The sequence below is a fragment of the Saccharomyces kudriavzevii genome (assembly GCF_947243775.1).
Source record: "Saccharomyces kudriavzevii IFO 1802 strain IFO1802 genome assembly, chromosome: 4".
Taxonomy (NCBI): domain Eukaryota; kingdom Fungi; phylum Ascomycota; class Saccharomycetes; order Saccharomycetales; family Saccharomycetaceae; genus Saccharomyces; species Saccharomyces kudriavzevii.
The window spans coordinates 1283049-1304668 of record NC_079275.1 but is presented as its reverse complement, the minus strand read 5'-3'; the positions used below and the strand labels follow the sequence as shown (position 1 = coordinate 1304668).

The window sequence follows — 21620 nt, the reverse complement described above, 5'->3', positions numbered from 1 at the left end:
AAAATTGAAACTTTTTTTTCAAGTGGAGGGGACCGGGTAGTGTCGGATCAAGCTAGTCCAATATTCATTGCCATTGTTACAACTACAATTTGGGTAATATAATGCTGAGCCAGAATATAAGTAGTTTTAGTAAAGTATAATTAGTTTTTAGGGATATTTGAGTTGGATTTTAGGAACTGAGCGGCTAGCATGAGTTCTGACGCCTCCACATATAGACTCGAGGACGTCTTGTCCAGCTTTTACAGATTAGAAAAGATTAAAAAGATTAACTATCATCAGTACATTTCTAAAACACAGAATGATCAATGGTCTATTCAAATGGAATTTATGTTGCGGAAACAGGATCCCAAAAATCTAGTTGCATTGCTCTCGCGTGACCTGTGGTGTTTCAGTATAAATGATGACCCAATACCGCCTCCTCCCACAATAGAACATAGGCCCGTAAACCCTGATAAAGTGGGGTCATTTACTGCTGATTATTCAAAACCAAATTTACCGCCCCATTATGCTCTTTTTTTGAAAGCTTTACGAAGAAAAATTTACGTTAATTTAGCATTAGGTTCACACAATAAGCTAATACAGTTTGGAAATGCCTGCATATCGTTAAGCGGAGCACCAAGTTATCTCATACAGTTGGAGCCACATCTTTTTGTCAACGGAGACCTCACAGTATCGTTATGTACTAAAAATATGGGCTTAGTACCGATGAAGGAGGATAATTTAGAAGAATCATTTCTTCGAAAGCATGCACTTTATTTAGCACCATCAGGAATAAGGATGCATTTAGCACCTGCATCGAAGCAAGGTTACCTGATTCCACCGCCAAAGCATACAGGGCTTCTCTTAACGACATTAAGTGTGTCTCATGGCATAAACTTGCAAAATAAGAAAAACTTAAAATGGGTTGCTGTTATTCCTGATTTGGGGCATCTCAATGGCCACACACCCACTATAGCCTCATACTTGAATCCATTGATCGAAGCCAAGAAGCTGATATGGCCTTTGCATTTAATCTTTGCTCAACCAGTAGCTGATATGGAAAATTCTACTTCTGCAGATCCCTCAGAATTCCACAGTTTGCAGGACGCGCTCGATGCTATTGATGATTTCATACAATTAAAACAAACTGCAGCCTATAGAACGCCAGGGAGCTCAGGCGTTTTAAGTAGTAACATAGCAGGTACAAACCCCTTGAGCTCAGAGGGTGCATACACAGAACAATTTCAACATTACAAGAACAATTCAATCGGCTCGCAGCCCGCTTCCTATCCTTCCGTTCAAGAGACTAACAAAATATCTCCAAAGGACTTTTCTCCCAATTTCACAGGCATTGATAAATTAATGCTTTCGCCCAATGATCAATTTGCTCCAGCTTTTTTGAATACCCCTAATAACAACATTAACGATAATGAATTGTTTAATGATAGAAAACAAACTATAGTATCCAACGATTTGGAAAATAGTCCACTGAAGGCTGAACTGGAGGTGAGCGGGAAATCATTAGAAAAGATAAATAACCCCATAAGCAAGACAGAAAGAGTGGATGGAATTACCAATAAAGGACGCCTGCTGGAACAACAAGAACAGAACGAAGATTTGATGAGTGACAAAAGTGACGCTATGGTAGATAAAGAGTTGTTTGGTGAGGACGAGGACGAAGACTTATTTGGTGATAGTAATAAATCAAACTCCACAAATGGGTCCAACAAAAGCATATCTGACGAGATTACAGAGGACATGTTCGAGATGTCTGACGAAGAAGAGAACAATAATGGCAAATGTGCTAACAATAATAATAGAGACACACATACCGATCTTGGTAAAGACATGTCATTTTTTCCACCATCTGAAGAACAAAGTATCCGCACAATGAGTGGAACAGCAAAAAAATTAAATGGGAAAAGGAAATACTTGGATATTCCGATAGATGAAATGACTTTGCCTACAAGTCCATTATACATGGATCCTGGTGCACCTCTTCCCGTAGAAACGCCTCGTGATAGACGTAAAAGTGTTTTCGCACCGTTGAATTTCAACCCAATAATAGAAAACAATGTTGATAACAAGTACAAATCTGGAGGGAAATTTTCATTCAGTCCATTGCAAAAGGAAGAAGCACTGAATTTCGATGTTTCAATGGCAGATCTTTCCAGCTCTGAAGAAGAAGAGGAAGAAGAAGATGATGATGGAAGCAGTGATGGGGAACTCAAATCATTGAATGTACGCGACGATATGAAACTTTCTGATAACATCGGTACTGTTACTAATTTTCATGAGCCCCAATATATTAATTATTCTTCTATGCCGAATTTGCCAGATTCTATCATGAAACAAGAAAATTTCAGTTCAGCAAACGAAGGTAATATCACTGGTAACAAGGAGGGTTTCAATTCTATTTGGAAGATCCCTCAAAACGATATACCGCAAACGGAGTCACCATTAAAGACCGTTGATCCATCTATTCAAACTACAGAAAACAATTTGAAGTCGACCCTTGAAGACAATAGTGCTACCACAAACTCATCAGAGTTTTCGTCCAATTTAGTGAATTCTGAAACACCAAATTTACCAAATGACAAAAGCGGGATTCCTGAGTTTACGCCAGCAGACTCCAACTTACCCATGGAATCATCAAGTAGTTTACCATTCCTGTTGAGACACATGCCGCTAGCATCTATTCCTGATATTTTTATTACCCCAAACCCCGTAGTAACGATATCAGAAAAGGAACAGGATATTTTAGATTTAATTGCGGAGCAGGTAGTCACTGATTATAATATTCTAGGAAATCTCGGTATCCCAGAAATTACATACAAGGGAGTGAGAAATTGTCAAGGCGGTCTAGTAAGAACAACAATGTTGCAATTATTTTCGTCCTTTGACAGATTAAATGGGAATGAAACGATCTCCAAATTTTACAATATGAAACAGCCCTATGTCTTTGTGAAGAAACATCACGAATTAATCAAAGTCAAACATGACTCTCAAGCATTTACTAAGTTCCTGAATTTCCGCCCACCAAATGGTATAAAGAACTTCAAGTTTTTGTTATTGAGTTCTTCCTTCAAGGAAGATAGTCTGTCGTTTGCACCTACCTTATCACAAACTTACATCAACCAGGAGTTAGGGTTTTGCGAGTTGCTCAAATTAACCAATGAAGATCCACCTGGATTAATGTATTTGAAATCATTTGACATGAATAAGTTACTGTTATTATCTGCACAGATTGTTTCATATTGTTCGAATAGCAAGAACTCTATCAAAAGTGTACCACCAATATTGATTATATTGCCCTTAGATAATGCAACGTTGAGTGAGTTAGTAGACAAGGCGAATATTTTCCAAGTGATCCGGAACGAAGTATGCGCCAAGATGCCTGATATTGAGCTATTCTTGAAGGTTATCCCCATGGACTTTATCAAAAACGCGTTGGTGACGGTGGACCAGTATGTGAACGTAGCTATTTCTATATACAATATGCTACCACCAAAATCCATAAAGTTCACTCACATTGCGCATACGCTACCAGAGAAGGTAAATTTCAGGACCGTGCAGCAACAGCAGAAGCAACAACAACAACAACAACAACAACAACAACAACAACAACAGAACAATAGCACGGGGTCATCTTCTATAATATTCTACGACTCATACATCCATCTGGCATATTCCCGTAGTGTAGATAAAGAGTGGGTTTTCGCAGCGCTCTCAGATAGTAATGGGCAAGGAAGTATGACCAAGACATGGTATGTTGGTAATGCCAGAGGCAAATTTGATGACGCGTGTAACCAAATATGGAATATGGCTTTGAACTTAGCCTCCAAGAAATACGGCAAAATATGTCTAATTTTAACGAGGTTGAATGGCATACTACCGGATGACGAATTAATGAATTGGAGAAGACTCTCCGGTAGAAATATACACCTTGCAGTCGTGTGCGTGGATGACAACTCCAAAATCTCATTCATAGACGAGGACAAGTTGTATCCTAGTTTCAAGCCGATCTACAAAGATACTAAGTTTGGTGGACATATCGATATGACCAGATTGGATGACTACGAAGTAAGAGACATTGACCAAGACATACATGGGGTGGTATTCCAGCACCCATTCCCTCTGGCACATTCGCAACATCGCTGTGCCATCAGGAGTGGCGCCCTAATAAAGTTCAAGAAATGCGACGGCGATACTGTTTGGGATAAGTTCGCGGTCAACCTTCTGAACTGTCCACATTCTGACAGCACACAATTACTAGAAACAATCCTGGAAGAGTTCCGCAATCTTGCAGCCCTGAATGCGTGGTACGGCCTCTCTGATGGCACAGATGGTCATATCCCATGGCATATCTTAGCCGTGAAAAAAATGATGAACACGCTTGTGCACACCAGAGTGAAAATCGCCAACACTACCACCGCCGCTAATAACACCGCCGCCTCTTCATCAGTTACCATCTTAGATGAATAAGCTTTTCCCGTCGCCGTTTTTCTGCCCATTTTTGGGTTACTTTTCCGGCTCCGGTTTTAATATTATTCCGGGGCGAGGTCAAAGAAGTCTATTTCTCCAGTCGGTTTTTAACTGGAATACCGGAAGCGGGGCGGTACAGCGGTCTCACTGGTCATCATGCGCAGAGCGTGTAGTCCGAGACAATTGCCACAGAACGCGAATGAGATAACGTTTTAAGGCTGTCATTAAAGGCACGCACGAGGGCCACGTGGGCCTGTGATGGCGAAGTTGATGATGTCAAGAATGATATTGTAGTTCTCTGTATAAGGTTACGTAATCGGAGGTCGCGAGTCCTTTTTTTCTTTTTTTCTTCCAGTTTTTCCGTCCTTGCTTAAGATGGAAAATTGTTGAAGCTTTCGATTAGTTGCTCTTACATGGCAGTAATTTTGTGCAACATATGTTAGTTCACCCAATTGTAGAAATAAGCATACATATATGCATATATATTTCTTGGAGTAAAGAAATCAGGTTTTGCGCCGTCCGTATCGATAATTTAGAAATAGTTCGCTTCCCATTAAGAGAGAGCGTGTGTATATGTATGTTCAATTGACTGTTCCCTTTCCGCTATGTCCGCTTCTGAATCCTACGCAAAGGAGATGAAGACTGCATTTAGGCAGTTTGCTGATTTCCCCATAAAGGGAGAACAATTTGAAGATTTTCTACCCATCATTGGCAACCCCAAGCTATTCCAGACGTTGATCGATATGTTCAAAGCGCATTTGGAGGAAAAGTTTGGGGAGGAAAAAATCGATTTTATCGCGGGCATAGAAGCCAGAGGTCTTCTGTTTGGGCCGTCTCTAGCATTTGCACTGGGCGTTGGATTTGTGCCCATAAGAAGATCCGGGAAATTACCGGGTGAGTGTGCTACAATAACATTCACAAAATTGGACCACGAAGAAACCTTTGAAATGCAAGTAGAGGCCATTCCCTTTGATTCTAACGTAGTTATTGTGGACGACGTTCTTGCTACCGGCGGATCCGCGTCTGCTGCAGGTGACCTTATCAAACAAGTGGGTGCTCATATTTTGGAATATGATTTCGTACTGACGTTAGATAGTTTACACGGCGAAGAAAAATTGTCTGCCCCAATATTTTCCATGATACACTCCTGATTCAGGTAGTCTCCGTCCTTGCAGTTTAGTTTTTATACCGCTACTTTTTCGCTCCCATTTTTGTTCTCTTAATATACTGTGTTTCTTTGCTTCTCAGACAGCTGATCAACGGCGCCCCCTCCTCCCTTTAACCCATGTTATTGTTTACTATTATCCTCAGTTTCTCCCCCTTTTTGATTTTATAAGTTACATTTGTGTATACATATTATTTTTTTGTCTAATTATTCGTAACCTTCGTTAAAACTTCTTCAAAAAATACATTCTTCACCTAGTATACTTTACCGGTGTTCCTCTGTTCCTCCTACCTCTGGCAGCGGGGCTAAATAAACTTTCGTCGACGTCCGCCATCACCGTGGATATATAATACTCTCCGCCACTATGGGTCCATGAAACACTATCTTCTTTCAGATCATACCTTTCGACTTTTAACCTATTGAAAATATTTTCAACGTGGTAAAAATCGATCTGGTAAGTCAAACTTCTTAGGTTTTTCAAACTTATAACCTTACACCCAACTTTTGCTGTTTGTAGTATTTTCTCGACTCTTTTGTTCAATTTTTCATCAAATAAAAAATTATTCACGAGAATAACATCGCACTGAGGAATTAGTTCACTAACACGTTCGTTATCTACAAAACTTCTCTTCAGTGAAAACTCCACATTGTTTAAACGCATCCCAAATAATTTACACCTCTTCATTAGCTCCTGGTATTGTAGTAATGTTAAATCGCTAGCATCCTCCATGATCTCGCACCCAAAACTTAATTCACATCCGTACTCCAACGCAGCTTGTACTACGCAATTTCCTACTCCTGAGCCAAGATCCATGAAAATGGTACCTTTTTTCAACCCACATTGCTGGTATACATCAGATAAGAAATTTGGTAAAAGCTCCCCATAAACGTAATTACTAAACGCTTTGTAGTGCCTTAGTTTATGAGCCTGTGGATGTATACTTCTGGTATACACGATATGCAAGAAATCGTGGATGAATGAGCGGGGAATTTTGTCAACTGTGGCTAAGTGGTTAATTATCTTCGACCTAGGTATTTGACGAATCATTGCATTGTAAGAATTTATTGCACTCACAAAACCTTCCGTGTCTGAATTGTCAAACGATGCGTTCAAATTTGACAGTATCGTTTTCTTCAGTTTTTTGGCATATGGTGGAGGTAAGAATATTAGGCAGCCGTATTCAATAAGCTTACCAATTTCACTCATTGGATCATAAATGACGGATGTTTTGCCAAAATCAATCTTGTACTCTTCCATATAATTAGCAAATAGAATGCTTTGCAGCTTGACGGTTGTTGCCGAGGAGCTTTCATTTTCAGAAAGTAGACTTGTGGGTTGTGGAGAATTTGTTTTCAAGGTGATGGATTGTATCGGGACCCCGGAATAACTCTCATGTGATCTTAAGTACTCTATATCGAACAGTGGATATTTTAAGTGTAAATATGGGCCACTCCAATCTACAAATGTTGAAGAAATGTTCTTCTCTTCATTTTCCCTTCTTTGCTTGCCTTTGTTGCCAAATTTCTTCCCCTGGGTAGTGTCCATATCTTGTTTCGAAGTCACTATATGTTTATCATTGGTTTTTGGTCCATCGTTTTTCCTTTCCTCTTCCTTTGTTGGTCTTGGTTTCTTTACATCATTCTTCAAAGTTGTAGACAATTTTTTCCTTGCGTTTTTCCTCTTGCTGACTCTTTTATGCATGGGGGGTATAACCTTCTCGACAAGGGGAATTAACCCATTTTCTTTTCCTTTAGAATTTCTATCTCTCAGGAACCCTCGAGGTAAAGAGAGTCCGTACTTTGGATCATATTTATTAGCCCCTTCTACCAGCTCTTGTACTTGCTTTGGGAGAGAGAAACCTTTCGATGAAGATGAAGATAAAGGAATTTGTTTTTTGACATTCCTACTCATGTCACTCGGTGATACTGAAGATTCCTGAGAGTCTAAGTTGGGAGACGACATAAGGAATGAGTCAGAGTTACCATTAGATATGCTTTCTTGGCCGCTCATTGATATCCGCAAAAACACAGTGAAAGCTTGCAAAAATTTTTGTCCTCGTGGAGAGGGTTTTCAATTAATCTTCAGTGATTATTGCGATTAGTCAACTTACTTAGTTTAGATTACGTTTACTCATTGAAAGCACTTGCCAATCGATTTTTCAATGTCCCTTCATTGACGCGTGCTAGAGGCGTCAAAAGAATCGTTTGTATTCCGTGTTACAAAAAATGGCCACATGAATTATCACCTGCATTCTAGCAGATGGCAATGTTGAAGGGTCAGGTTTCATAGACGGCGCTGCCACGAGAATTAATAATGATTTAAGGTCATCCGCCCATAATATGGTTCAGCTAACAAAGCTCTGCGCTGCTGCTATTTTACTCGTAGAACGACGGTCACTTTTCTCAACTCCGAGAGTATATGCTTTTATTGGAACAAGATAGTAAGATGGCTGATCGGGTATTGTACAAATATTGAAACGTTTTGCTGGGTGAATGAACAGGGTCCACGCTGCCAGTGAATGTATTTATTCCATACTCTAATCTTCAGGAAGAGACAGCTCAGAGAAGACGCAACGACGAAGACGGCATAGTAACACCTTCCTTGAATTTTTTTTTTGAATAGAATTTTGGCAATCTTCAAGAAATCTAGCTATTTGAGAAAACCAAGAGCGCTCTTTTAGCTGTAATTCAGAATTTTTCAATTGTGTGAAAAAACACATCAAGGACAATCAATACCTTCAAAGAAATTTTACTTGTAGACACTCCTTGAGTTCCTTTCTAAGAGGTTTATCAAAATTTTGATTGGACCACCAAGGGATAAGTTCTGAACATTCATCACTGAGGCTGAAGTTGCTATGCATGTTTACATTCAAAATTAGGTACTCCAATTCAGATGGATAAAATTTCCCCACAAAAAAATGGTAGTGCAGGGTAGAGTTTTCGTTGGTTTACTGAAAAACCGAAGAGAGGAAATAAACAATGCTGATGTATTTTTCTTCGCAACATACTCACATGAATGTCTTATATCTGTGCTATTTTTGTCATTTAAATGTTCGACGGCATAATCCAATTAAATAACAAAAGCGACGCATATCATGAGCAAGAATGGACTGACAAGCGGTACGTATAAGAAACAAATCAATATGGAATTTATGGCGGGCATAGAAAATGTTTCTTCATTCGGATTGCCCGAAGGCAAGATAGTCAAATTATTCCATGACTTAGAAAAGGTGCGAATGTCAAATTTTCTATGATTTGTTCATTGAGGGATCCAGTGGTACCTCCTTGTTCTTCAATATACATTTCCCACAACATCACAATCTTTTTAGAGCCTTATATGGAAACGATTAAGAAACTGAATTAATTTTCCATTTTGGACCCATCTCAAGTAATGATCGCTCCATAATTTATGAAGAAAGTAAGTTTTACAAATTAACGATACGTTTTAAGTTAGAAACACTGTAACGCGAGGGAAACAACAAGAAGATTAAGACTGGACCATTCGAAATGAGCAAGATTTTATCTGCCTTGGTGCATAAAAACCCGGATCGGAGAAATCAGGTTGCACTTGCTCAGTGAGGAATTGGGCCAATTGTATGAAGAACGTAATCGTTGGGCACCTCAAACAAGCAAATGGAGAAATTTGAAGTACAAACCAAGTGGGTTGAGGCACAATTCATAATAATATATGTAAAGTTAATTGCTAGAACGATTGGTATGTATCATGGCGAGCCATAGACTGGGACGGAAGGTAGCACTTCTTCACACGAACTCATCAATATCTAAATCATTATTCAATTCTTCATCTGAATTGGGCAACGTGGCAATTCGTTGTCTTGTTAGTTTTCTTTTTTTCGTCGTTTTGGAAACACTTTTGATTGGAGAACTGGTCAAAGTATTGATTCTTTTCAGCTTCGTAATAGCATAGTTGTGTTCTTCCGTCTGCAAAATGTCATTTTTGTCGGCAGTAGAACTCCTTGATGCAATTTCTGTGGAGTCAGCGATACTTGATAGCTCGATATTATCTAGTTTTCTGGGTGGCAAACCATTTGGGCCCTCCTTGCGAAATATGTACTCCTTTAATAACGTATTGTTTTTTTCGTTGTGCAATTCTGGAGGTTTCCGAAGCAACGGTGATACTGACGTTGATTTATCAGCTATTTTAGAGGATGCGGTATCGTGTCTCATGGACGCATTTTCATTGATCTCATCGTCGAGATTTTTAGATATTGAATCAAATATAGTGTTTTTACCCGAGCTCAACAAAGATCTCAACCCCTTTGATTTTCTCTTCGTGATGGGTGAGTCCGGTTCATTTCCGTTGCGGTCTTTGGTCTGATTTTTACTTGTATCACGGTTTACAATTGGTGAAAGAAGATGGATTGTAGGCCTTGATATATGAGCCTCTTTTACACCGTTCAGTTGTTCATTGGAAGCGGTTGAAGGTGCTGTTTCCATATCAGCTTTATCTATAGATATTTGTCCAACTTTCAACTTGAGTTTCAAGTCATCGATGAATGCATCCTTGCTGGATAGCTTACTTTGGTATAGCGCCCTTTGATTCTTTTGTATATTTTGTTGCTTTTCATTCTCTTGAAATGAAATTTGCAGTTGCTTATTCAGCTGAGCAATTTGTCTTTGTAAGAAAAGTGTCTCATCAACCACCTTCTTTGATGGGGACTTATTGTTATTCAACTTTTCTAAAGACGCGAACTCATACTGCGATTGAATATACTCATTATATATTCGCTCTGAATCTAATTTAGCCTTATAATAATTTGAAAGAAGCTGTAATAATGTCGTCATCTGTCCAAAAAACTAAGCGTCCGACAGTTGTTCAATTCAAGCCTTAGATGTCCTTTTTTTATACCGACTTTCATCCATATGATCCAGATCACTACCTGAAACCTTTTTTCCTGTTTACAATTCCTTTTAGGCGTTTCCAGAGATATATATACATAAATAAATATATGAAAAAAAAGAGTGAGGCCAAGAAGCATTACAGAAAAAGAGAGTTGATAATTATTTACTTTTGAATATATAAGATAAAAAGTACAATACATAATCGTATTTAATATAGTATGAAAAGAAGAGGTACTATGGCAGATCTTATGCGGTAAATCTGGTTATTTTTCAATAATACTACCGTCATTTTCAACTACAGGCTCTCTTTGATGATTAACCAGAAAAAATGAAACAAAAATGAAAAAAACACCAACAATATACCAGGATGTAAAAGATGCGTCCCGCCACACATAATCAGCGAACATAGACAACGGGATAGTAAAAGTCAAACCGATGGTAACTACCAAGGGAGATGTCAAAATGAGCGCTTTGCACCAAAAATAATCGCTAACAAAGATTATGATGCAATCTAGCAAGAGCAGGAAAAGTGTATGGAAGTCATTTGGTAGCTCAAAAGTTTCCAAATGTGATATATCTAGAATTATCAAGACGGGCCAAAATAACAGAAACGTGAAGATACCGACATAACCTAAAAACATCTTGATGTCTAGTTGAAGACTTTTAGACGACACTTCGTATTTCAAAAGGGTTGTATAAACACTATAACCAAATGATCCCAATAGTGCTAAAGTGTTACCTATAAAAAATGAAGACGCGCTAACGGAATCCCGTTGCTTGGAAGATTGCATCACGATCAGAATAATACCAAATAAAGACACGAATAATCCCAATAATTTTTTCATTGAAAACGTTTCTAGACGCAGACCGACCGCCAGAAATAAGGTGAAAAATGATGACGTGGATGAAAGGATTGTCGACGATGCCACTGTAGTATACGATAAAGCAGAATTAGCTGCCAAGTTGGCAACGAACCACAAGACACAAAACAGTAGACTCAATCTCATAGTAGCTTTCACCCTTAAGTCCTCTATCGAAGGAGAAGACAGGGAGCAAGGCGAAGAAACCGCAGTTACCAACGGTGAAAGTTCAGGTAAGGATTCTCGTGTGTAAATAGGTAATGTTGGATCTTTCTGCCCCAGCTGTGCCTTCCTTCTAACCCGAAATTTCTTCGACAAATCCGGCACCAAATAAAGAGCAAACGACGATATATTTAGATAGGTAAGGAAGAACGGTTTATTGTATGCGTTTGTCTCGAACAGTTCATTGGTTATACACGAAGCGCCGACCCAAAATACCACCACTACGGCCAACATCAGGATTCCCACCATATGATCCACGTCCATACCAACACGATTCATCTTCCTCCTCGAGCCTTGACTGGCTCTGCCATGGCCTTTGTACATCTCCGCTTCTTTCCTGGCCTCTTGTGTTATATTATATACCTTCCTCGATTATTCATTTCAACTTTCATCTATCTCCCGCGTTCACCGGAAAATGTGTGGAAAGGTGAATCAACGTAAGTACAAGAACAAACACAAAACAATGGAGGCGTTGTAGCTTCACCATATAGCGGCACGGTTAAGTGCATATGCTGCGGCGGCCGTATGCCTTCATTCAAGCCTGATGAATATGTACATGATGAAACAGCAATGCAAAACTGTTCGCACGTGACTTGAACCGTCTCGCACGTGACCGGAAGAGTGCATTCGTAAAGCAACTGTTAGAGCGCAGACGCCAATCGCTCTAGGGCGCTGTTCTTACCGTGAGTTCCTGGATTATCTTGCGTATGCGTTTAGCAGGGTGCTATGACGGTGACTTTATCTATCTGCAGAGGATTAATCGCATAGTAAGAATTGCTATCTGCTTAAGTCCTCGTTATCATATAGATAAAGCAGCTGGCAAGCATCCATCAGGGGCAGATCGTAAATACCACTAGTCTCTTTGAATGCCCATCTCTTGACAAGCACATCCGTGTCATCTTCTATCACCAGTTGGCCGCCGGCATCCGTTACTGTGCACAATGAATCTAGCGGTGGTGTTAATGAGTCTTCATTGTACATTAATAGGCCGGTGTAGGTGCACAGCATACCCATTAGCATTATGCTCTCCAAAGTAATAATCCATCTTCTCTGGGGAAAAATGTCCAGTATCGTGCTAATGAACTGCTGTGGTGTGTGCTCGTCCGACGACGAGGGCAGAATTGACCATATTATGGTGAGCACCAAGGTGCTTGTTATTATCATGTACTGTGAAAACCAGTAGTACTCCTTTGTATACATATTATTTACTTATTTTTTGTTGCTAGTGCAGATAAAAGACCGGCTAGATTCCTTCCTGGTGGGGATTTTGTTCCTCTTGTAATGGGTCTGACTTTCTTTCCATTGTGTTGAAACGAGATGCCTTTTTCTTCTGCATATTTTCGGGAACTCGCTGGCCTGAAAAGGAATATCAAGGAAATGGCTAATGGCGAGAAAAGGCCGTCTAGAAAATCAATATTCCTAGAAATATGACAGAGAGTGAAGTAAAATTGAATAATATTAATACTTAATTATTTAGATTCTTGGATGACATAGGAGAAATGAAAACAACGCCAAAGCCAAAAAAAAATGGGGAGAAAAACAATCGGAGAAACTTCTCTATGATCTTATATTAACTGCAACACTCATTTGGATTTACTCAGCGATTAGCCAATTTACGTTCTTGTCTACCCTTTTTCATCACTTGTTTCAAGGCAGTGCTATCTAATGGATCTAACAATTCAAAAGAACACAGAAGACCTTCACTAACGGTCATGACGGCACCCCAGTTGTCGAATTCACCACAATAGTTTGGGGCGGAAAACACCGTGACCAAGCTTCTGTCGTTAAAGAATTCATAGCCATCTTCTACCACCATATGGGCCCTACATACCAAATCGAAGCCGAATTTGTTCAAGAATTTATTAATGGCCACTTTATTGTAACAAAAACTAACGCCACGCTCATTATCTTCCCATTCGTTCGATGAATCTGTAGGATCGGACCACAGGAGGTCATTAATTAATCCGAAGTCAGGCACGTCGGTGGGCCTGCTGACGTGTCTAATTTCATCCATGGAATTTAGAACAGGAGATAGTCCACCGTGAACGCAAAATATTTTCCCAGTGACAATGGCGGCTAAAGGTAGCGTATTGAAGGTATCAATGAATGTTTTCCAAATCTTGATATTGCAACGCCGTTTACACTCATCATAAAATCCATAAACTCTTGTTACATTGGCACATTCATGGTTCCCCCTCAAAAGGAAAAAATTTTCAGGATATTTGATCTTATAGCATAGTAACAGTAAGATAGTCTCCAGCGATTGCTTACCACGGTCCACGTAGTCACCCAGAAATAAATAGTTAGCCATGGGCGGAAATCCGCATTTAGTGAAAAGTCTCAAAAGGTCAGCGTATTGACCGTGAACGTCACCTACTATTTTCACCGAGGGAGACAGTTCTAAGAGGGCGGGCTGAGTAAGGAATAACTCACGAGCTTTGTGACAAATTTGAATAATTTCAGAATTTTTCAAACAAACATTCTTGGTTCTCTTCGCGGCATAACCGGCATCCAGTAGTTTTTGGATGATTTCATCTATGTCAATCGGACGAATTGGTTTTTTCTTTTTCATTTCCACTAGGGTATTTGTCATGGATTCATAGTCACCATTTACAGAGCCCCCACGTACAAAACCATCGGAGGGAGATGGTGGTGACACATATATTCTTTGACCGGTGCTAGATGAAGAAGACGACCGCTGTCCCTTGCCCCGCGAACTGAGTGAGGAAGACGAGTCTCTCTGTACAAGCGTCGGGTATGCACTCAAATATTCTCTTCTTGACGTAGACAGCGACGACGACGACGACGACGAAGGCTTGTCTATGTTTAGATTAGGGATGGGTGAAGAATGTTTATCGTCAACATCGTCTTTGTTATTGTCGTTATCCCGAGAGGTCGTTTTTCTCAGTGCAGGTGAATGCAATGGTGTGCTGTAAACTGTGTTGCCCGTGGAGCCGAAGGAGGATTTCCTGGATGAAGCATGCGAGCTCGATCTATTTGCAGAAAGTGCACCGCTGTCGCCACTGGATCCCGTGTTCGAAGAATAGCTTAACGGTAATGTATTGTCAGATCTTCTGCGCAATTTTGATGAAGAGGAAGAAGATCCTGGCCTACCCTTCTCTGGTTGTAATGAGTTATGACGCCTTGAGGGTGCATGCTTATAGCTTTTATCCGCGGAAGAACTGGTGCTGATGCGAGTGACTTTGGTCATTGCGGGGTTTTCGCCGTGGCCATCACCATTATGATCATCGTCATCATCATCGGTTAATGCATTTTCATAAGAGGTGAATGAGCTCGTGGACTGCATGCTTGTTCTGTTCTTTAAAATTGGAGATTTAGGTTCCATCTGAATCATCGACGGAGGTAACTCAGAATTGTTATTATTCCCCATGCTCGATCTTCTCGAAGAAGGGAGCCTTCTTGACGAACTGGGCACTGAGGTTAGATGCTGGTTATTAGGAGGGGTGGCTGGAGCATTGCTGGACTGTCTCCGGCTGCGATTGCCGTTTCCAAGAGTGGAAGATTTTCGGGAGAGAGGTTGTGTTTGAGCTTGAACATTCGATGCTAACGACGCCTCTGAGCGCCTCGGCCGCAGCGATCTAAGCGACCTCGACGATTTCAACGAATGTGTAGTATCAGACTTTGTCAGTGGTGGCAACTCCAGTGTTTTCTTCTTGTCGCCATCGTGGTCATCTTTCTTGCCACTGCGTTTAGCATGCTGTTTCGAACCAGAATTACCCATAACACTTGCCAATAAAATATACGATCGTGCAGTAATAGGAAAACAGCAGAACGTAATTAGATATCTTCGTCTTGGCTTGTAATGTCTTTAATGTTTTGATTTTTCCTCTGTCACTCTGTGAATCACTCAATTAGTATTGCACTGAAGCAAAGGGGGGAGAGAGAAGGGAAGAAGAGTGACAAACTGCTTTTTAGATGTATAAGTTATGCAAATATGTGCGGTTTATGCTGTGCTTATTGCCGCCGTATGCTTGTCTCCTTATGTGCTGTACAGGTATGCAAATATTTCTCTCTCTTGTAAGATGGGGTTGCCTTCTTATGTGCATCGTTGAGTCCCTGACAAGTGAGTTCCTTTGCCAAGTGTAACGCAACGGCTGGCGTCCAAGGCTTGTCGCGGCGGCGTGAGGATATCAAAGTTGGAAGTCATAGGAGGTATAAGCGAGCAATTTCGAGAGGCAAGAGTTGCGCCGGTGTGGGAAAGAGGTTGCAAGATACTCTCGCAACGGAGGTTGCAGAATAGGGATTTACAAGAACGTAAGAACGAGCCCCACAGAATTTAGTGTGCGCGCAGCCGTATTTTCACTTGATACGTGCATGCGGGACGATTCTGTCAGCAACGCACTGTGCTACCGATTGATAAGTAACCAAACATGCTGGGTGCATGATCGCTGATAAGATGCACTTATCTATCCATGAAGTGGACAAGCAAGGGGGATGAATCCTGGGCAATTGCGCTCTGCGCCTTGGTTCAAAGACTGAAAAATCAAGAGTCGTAGAGATAGGGGAAAAAAGAAGATGGGTCAGGGTCCTTGCGATTGAGTTGGATTCGATGATAAAAGGTACAGACGAGCCACTATGGAGAGAATTGTGCAGCAGACTGATTACGATGCGTTGTCGTGCAAATTAGCAGCTATCTCAGTTGGGTATCTTCCTTCAAGCCTCCTACAGAGGCTGCCGGCCGATCTGGCCAAGAAGTACGTACAATGGCATCGGGGTTACTTAGTCACTCTCAAGAAATTCTGTAGACGGGCTTTTGGAAAAGTAGACAGAGCTATACGGTCTTCCTTCCCAGTGATGAACTATGGAACTTATTTACGTACTGTGGGAATAGATGCGGCCATACTGGACTATTTGGGTGTGAATGAACAGGTTCAGGTAGTCAACTTGGGCTGCGGGTCAGATTTACGAATGCTGCCTCTGTTGGAGATGTTTCCTCATTTGACTTACGTGGACATTGACTACAAGGACTCAGTGCAAGTGAAAAATAACGTTCTGCGTGAGAGTGAAGTTTTGCGTACTTTCCTTGAGCTGCCGGAGAAGAATACGACACCATCGCCTTTTTTGATAGATCAAAGGAGGTATAAGCTTGTTGCATGTGATTTGAACGATATCACTGAAACCGCCCGATTATTAGACACATGTACCAACCGCGACATTCCCACTGTCATATTATCCGAATGCCTACTATGCTACATGCATGAAAACGAGTCTCAACTACTCATTAACATGGTCTTGGCCAAGTATGCTCATGGATTATGGATATCGTACGATCCTATCGGTGGTTCTCAACCGAACGACCGCTTTGGTACCATCATGGAGTCTAATTTGAAGGAATCAAGGAATTTAGAAATGCCCACGTTGATGACGTATAATTCTAAAGAAAAATACGCCTCAAGGTGGTCCATGGCCCTAAACGTGACTGTCAATGATATGTGGGAAGTATTCAACACAGAGATCCCTGAATCTGAGAGGAAAAGGCTTAGATCATTGCAGTTTTTGGATGAACTGGAGGAATTGAAAGTAATGCAAAGTCATTACATCCTCATGAAGGCGCAATGGTGAACTCGGAAACTCACCTCTACAAAATTTACATGCCTACCATATATATATATGGCATTCTTACACATACGTAAACATATATATATATGTATATATATAGATAGATACTTGATACTTGTACCTACACTACATGCATTAAAATAGTCGTAAGACAGAATTCAGTTATCAACTCCTAATTCATCTTCACCATCAATAGCATTCAGTTTTTGAGCCTCTTTCAACTCTAAATTTTCTTTAGCAACTTCTCTTTCGGCTCCGTTCTTCTCAGTCCTTTGACTCTTTTCCTTCATTAAATTATAGAAGCCAAAAAACATTACTGCTGATATTGGGCCTAATAATGGCAAATACACAGCAATCATATGTTCTTGAGGAAAGAAATTCTGCTGAACCATTTCTCCATTGAAGAATGCCTTTTCACATAGTTTGACCAATTCATTACTCAAGTGCAAGGCATTGTTCCACACTATATCGCAACCCTTATCAGGATCATTCAATAAGTCTATAATTTGTAGTCTTAAGTCTAATGCTTCTATAACATTATCGGATACTTCACGAGGAATAGACATACCCTGGAATTGCTGGGTTAGTTTCACTAATGACCACAATGTTTCGATCGCCTTGTCAAGATTTCGTAATGTTGTCAGTCTTTTGAATGAGTCTATAGTGATATAAGGAGATAACAAATCCTGAGAACCTTCAGTCAATCCCAATAGTTGGAATATGTCTGTTGAGAAACGGTACATCATGGGTTCTAAATAATCTTCACTGATGACGGAGTTTGGTTTTAAGGGCATTTTATTGATTATTATAACCCCCCATTGTGGAACCAAATAACTATTCCAGTCTAACGCGACTGCACTGTCTGAAATTTGAGTTCCATTGACGAATGCTAAACCATTCGGGGTTGATGAGATACTGGGGAAAACTATGGCAAGATTCAACGCAGAATCTTCTGGATAGTAGGTCATTGAAGAAAGTTCAGAAAGGTCAATCGTGTGAGAGAGATCAAACCACGTAACTTCTGCAGAGGATCCATTTAATGAATGTAAATTCAAATCATTATGGTAAACAATAGATGAATCTACTGTAAAATTCACCAATGGGGATAAGAAATTTCTAAAGGGTGAAAAATAATCGGTTAACGTGGACTCAATTTCCCACGCAACAGGATTTCCATCTCCCGATAATAAAGTTATACTTAAATGGATATTTGGATCGTAAGAAATGGCAACATCGCTGTTCGCAGAAGCACCTTTGTATGTTTTATTCAAATGCGTCCATTCCAATTGGAAAGTGTGTTCTACCAAAGTTTGCGCAACAAAAAATGGCAAGTCATTAGTCAGAACAGCTGCATCATCGTAATAAACTAGTGTTTCTTTAGTATCATAAGCGGATGAATAACCAACAAACTCGTCCAACACTAAAGTAACAACATGAAATTGATTGTCTTTGTCCTCCATCTGTTGCATAGTCTCATTATAGGGAAGAATCTGTAGAGACCATGGGATACGTTGCACTTGAGAATTCAATAAGTGGTTAACTTGTACTTGAACAGCGTCATGAATATCAGGAAATCTGTACGTATCCGACTTAACATACACCGGTATCACGAGATGAATATCTTGAAATTTATTCTTTTGAAGCGATTCAATGTAATTTATTGGCAACGAGGCTCTATATACTGTGGTTAGCTTGTACCACAATGGAACACCTACGAAGAGATAAATGGCAACAAAACAAAACCCAACCCATTTTCTTAAATTGGCATTGGACATTATTCTGGCGTGTAACTTTTATCGAAGAGTACCTCTTCTCGTTATGTATCCCTTATTATCCAGATGCACGTGCACACACTCCAATTGTTATACGAATATAATTTCAATCGGTGTGTCAAGCACTGTTTCTTCACTATTAAGCCACATACATAGACATCTTCCATTTCTACAACTTTTAAACTATGTACATCACTTACTACGTATCTGGTATGTAACAGCCTATATAGTTATGTACTATTGAAGATACCCAGGGCTTTGAGGGAATTCAAGCTAATCTTCTCATATTCTTCACACAATCAATGTAACAGGTTCCATGCTTAGAACTATCCCTTTTTTAAACGATTGAGTAAATAAAGATGAGTTTCTTACAGTCCATTATTCTTCTGGAGGTATGTGAATTTTTGACATTTTCTTGTGTATTCTCTCATTCCACATGAGAACTCTCGTATAGAAAGGGAGACTTTTCACTTGAAACTGGCAAAAAAAGCAAAGGAACTGACTGTGCCTGGAAAACACAACTGAATTACAAGATGACAGTGTTTTCTCAACTTTGGTATTATCTGGGACTAAGCCTCTCCCCTGCTAGATTGAGCTTTCCGCTCATAGTTATTCACAAGGCAACAAAAACAATTCGTTGTTAGGATACTCAATACTATTATTGTCTATTTTTTCAAAGAAGAGATTTTGATTAGGAACACTAGGTAAAGCTTATTCTTGTTATTTTTGTAGCACATTCCATTCGATTAAAGATAGCCTGGTGCAATGGAACAGAAACAAAACAAAGACACATAAGAAACTAAAGGTAGTAGTAGTAGTAGTAGTATTACACGAAAAGAAAGGTCTAATTAAAATCCAATATAGAAGTAGTAGCGACTCATCAATTGGGAAGTGAAATTCCATTCTAAAAGGATGTTAAATCCATGGGAGGGTTCTATCTACTGGAGTGGGGTAGGGGCTCACGATAAACAAATCTGTTTTCAATCATATACTTGGGATCTTCTAAACACTAAACTTATTAATAAACAAAAACTATACTTAATAAAAGGGAGGGGGGTGAATTCTTTAAGAAAGAGTTTTTTCAACATTCAATAAGATGTCTTTTTTTCCTGTTCTTTAGTTTTCAATCTCATATTTAAATTTCAAAACAATTCATATTTTTTTGTTAATTTCTCCTATTTTTTTTTCTCAATTATATAAATGGCTTACCTGGTTGGAGATCTTTCACGTGGAGCATCTCTGGTTCTGTACGCATCTCTTGGAGGACCATAGTCGCCTCTTGGACTATCATAGCCACCTCTTGAACCACCGTAGCTACCTCTTGGAGGACCGTAATCGTTTCTTGGACCACCGTAGCCACCTCTGGAATAACCGCCTCTTGGACTATCATAACCACCTCTTGGACTATCGTAGCCGCCTCTGGAGCCACCGTAGCCGCCTCTGGAATAGCCGCTATAGCCACCTCTGGAATAACCACCGTAGCCACCTCTTGGGCCACCGAAGCTCCCTCTTGGACCCCCAAATCCGCCTCTAGAGAAGCCGCCTCTGAAGCCTCCTCTGAAGCCGCCTCTGAAGCCGCCACGACCTCTGAAGCCACCTCTGTTAGATCTTCTGATTGGTGGAGGGTTGTCATCTCTTTCAACAGTGATAACGGAACCTCTGAATTCGATATTGTTCAGTCTTTCCAAAGCTTCAACCAAAATTTCCTCACTTGGAAACTCTAAGGCACCAGTACCATCAAAATCCCTGGTGTTGACACTAGAAAAAGTAGTTTCTAAACTATTTTCTCTGGCCAAGTCTTTAAGATCTTGCCATGAACAACCTTCTGGTAAGTTTTTCATGGTGATACGGTATCTCTTGGCAGGCAATTTAGAGTAAACGACTTCCAAAGGTTGGTTGGCAAAACTTTTGCCGTTAACTTCTTCAATGGCTTTGCCAGCGGAATCAGCTTCTTCAAATTCAACAAATGCAAAGCCGTTCAAGATCTTGACTTCTTTCATTGGTCCAAATGGGCCAAAGATTTCATTCAACTCAGATTCTTGAACGTCCAATGGGAAAGGTCTAACAAACAATCTGGTATTTGAAAGTTCGCCTTCTTGGCGGTGGTGCATTGGTGGACGACCGTGCATGTGTTCACCTGGAGGAGGGGGAGGATAGTATGGTTGCGGTTCAGGTGGTTGGTGATGTTGGTGGGCCTGTTGGTAATCTTGGACACTTTGAGGTTCTTCGCTTTCATAAACTGGAGCGTTAGATGGTGGGGGAACGTCTTGTTCTTCTTGTGGGGCTGGTGGTTCCTGTGGGGCTGGTGGTTCTTGTGGAGCTTGTGGAGCCTGTGGAGCTTGTGGAGCTTGTGGAGCTTGTGGAGCTTGTGGAGCCTGTGGTGGTTCTTGGTGTTGGTCTTCGACTGGTGCGTCGACAACTGACTCTGGTAGCTGTTCTACGTGGGTTTCTTGAGCGTCAGACATTATCCCTTATGGTTTCTTGCGTGGATGTTATATCGAGTTGGCCCAGGAAGTGTATGGCAAGAAGAGAGAAAATTCTCTTTCCGAGTCCTTTTTAAACCCCTTTGGGTGGCAAAAAATAAAGAATGTAAAAAATTTGCTCTCGTTGTTGGTGACAAGTATAGAGTCCCGTCTTGGCCAGAGGCAATGAGGACAAGTGTTGTGGACATTGTTAGATCAGAACACGAGCAAT

The 21620-nt window shown here is 40.4% G+C and overlaps 10 protein-coding genes across 10 annotated transcripts; 3 read left to right on the top strand and 7 right to left on the bottom strand.

The window, feature by feature from the left end:
- Nucleotides 1-189: 189 nt before the first annotated feature.
- Nucleotides 190-4464, top strand: SSN2 (Ssn2p; the record flags this gene model as incomplete). Its single annotated transcript, XM_056227222.1, has 1 exon — nucleotides 190-4464. The coding sequence occupies one exon, from the start codon at nucleotides 190-192 to the stop codon at nucleotides 4462-4464; it is 4275 nt and encodes a 1424-aa protein (XP_056087065.1).
- A 605-nt stretch (nucleotides 4465-5069) lies between these two features.
- APT2 (adenine phosphoribosyltransferase APT2) lies at nucleotides 5070-5615 on the top strand (the record flags this gene model as incomplete). The annotated part of the gene is made up of 1 exon (XM_056227221.1): nucleotides 5070-5615. One exon carries the CDS (start codon nucleotides 5070-5072, stop codon nucleotides 5613-5615), a length of 546 nt encoding a protein of 181 aa, XP_056087064.1.
- A 264-nt stretch (nucleotides 5616-5879) lies between these two features.
- Nucleotides 5880-7640, bottom strand: DOT1 (histone methyltransferase DOT1; the record flags this gene model as incomplete). The annotated part of the gene is made up of 1 exon (XM_056227220.1): nucleotides 5880-7640. One exon carries the CDS (start codon nucleotides 7638-7640, stop codon nucleotides 5880-5882), a length of 1761 nt encoding a protein of 586 aa, XP_056087063.1.
- A 1751-nt stretch (nucleotides 7641-9391) lies between these two features.
- On the bottom strand, nucleotides 9392-10435 carry LRS4 (Lrs4p; the record flags this gene model as incomplete). The annotated part of the gene is made up of 1 exon (XM_056227219.1): nucleotides 9392-10435. One exon carries the CDS (start codon nucleotides 10433-10435, stop codon nucleotides 9392-9394), a length of 1044 nt encoding a protein of 347 aa, XP_056087062.1.
- Nucleotides 10436-10755: 320 nt separating this feature from the next.
- THI74 (Thi74p) lies at nucleotides 10756-11853 on the bottom strand (the record flags this gene model as incomplete). The annotated part of the gene is made up of 1 exon (XM_056227218.1): nucleotides 10756-11853. The coding sequence occupies one exon, from the start codon at nucleotides 11851-11853 to the stop codon at nucleotides 10756-10758; it is 1098 nt and encodes a 365-aa protein (XP_056087061.1).
- Nucleotides 11854-12351: 498 nt separating this feature from the next.
- Nucleotides 12352-12774, bottom strand: GPI19 (phosphatidylinositol N-acetylglucosaminyltransferase GPI19; the record flags this gene model as incomplete). The annotated part of the gene is made up of 1 exon (XM_056227217.1): nucleotides 12352-12774. The coding sequence occupies one exon, from the start codon at nucleotides 12772-12774 to the stop codon at nucleotides 12352-12354; it is 423 nt and encodes a 140-aa protein (XP_056087060.1).
- A 397-nt stretch (nucleotides 12775-13171) lies between these two features.
- On the bottom strand, nucleotides 13172-15316 carry PPZ2 (salt homeostasis regulator; the record flags this gene model as incomplete). Its single annotated transcript, XM_056227216.1, has 1 exon — nucleotides 13172-15316. The coding sequence occupies one exon, from the start codon at nucleotides 15314-15316 to the stop codon at nucleotides 13172-13174; it is 2145 nt and encodes a 714-aa protein (XP_056087059.1).
- Nucleotides 15317-16170: 854 nt separating this feature from the next.
- On the top strand, nucleotides 16171-17157 carry PPM1 (leucine carboxy methyltransferase; the record flags this gene model as incomplete). Its single annotated transcript, XM_056227214.1, has 1 exon — nucleotides 16171-17157. The coding sequence occupies one exon, from the start codon at nucleotides 16171-16173 to the stop codon at nucleotides 17155-17157; it is 987 nt and encodes a 328-aa protein (XP_056087058.1).
- A 155-nt stretch (nucleotides 17158-17312) lies between these two features.
- On the bottom strand, nucleotides 17313-18929 carry GPI17 (GPI-anchor transamidase GPI17; the record flags this gene model as incomplete). The annotated part of the gene is made up of 1 exon (XM_056227213.1): nucleotides 17313-18929. The coding sequence occupies one exon, from the start codon at nucleotides 18927-18929 to the stop codon at nucleotides 17313-17315; it is 1617 nt and encodes a 538-aa protein (XP_056087057.1).
- A 1202-nt stretch (nucleotides 18930-20131) lies between these two features.
- NPL3 (mRNA-binding protein NPL3) lies at nucleotides 20132-21391 on the bottom strand (the record flags this gene model as incomplete). The annotated part of the gene is made up of 1 exon (XM_056227212.1): nucleotides 20132-21391. The coding sequence occupies one exon, from the start codon at nucleotides 21389-21391 to the stop codon at nucleotides 20132-20134; it is 1260 nt and encodes a 419-aa protein (XP_056087056.1).
- Between the last annotated feature and the right edge of the window lie 229 nt (nucleotides 21392-21620).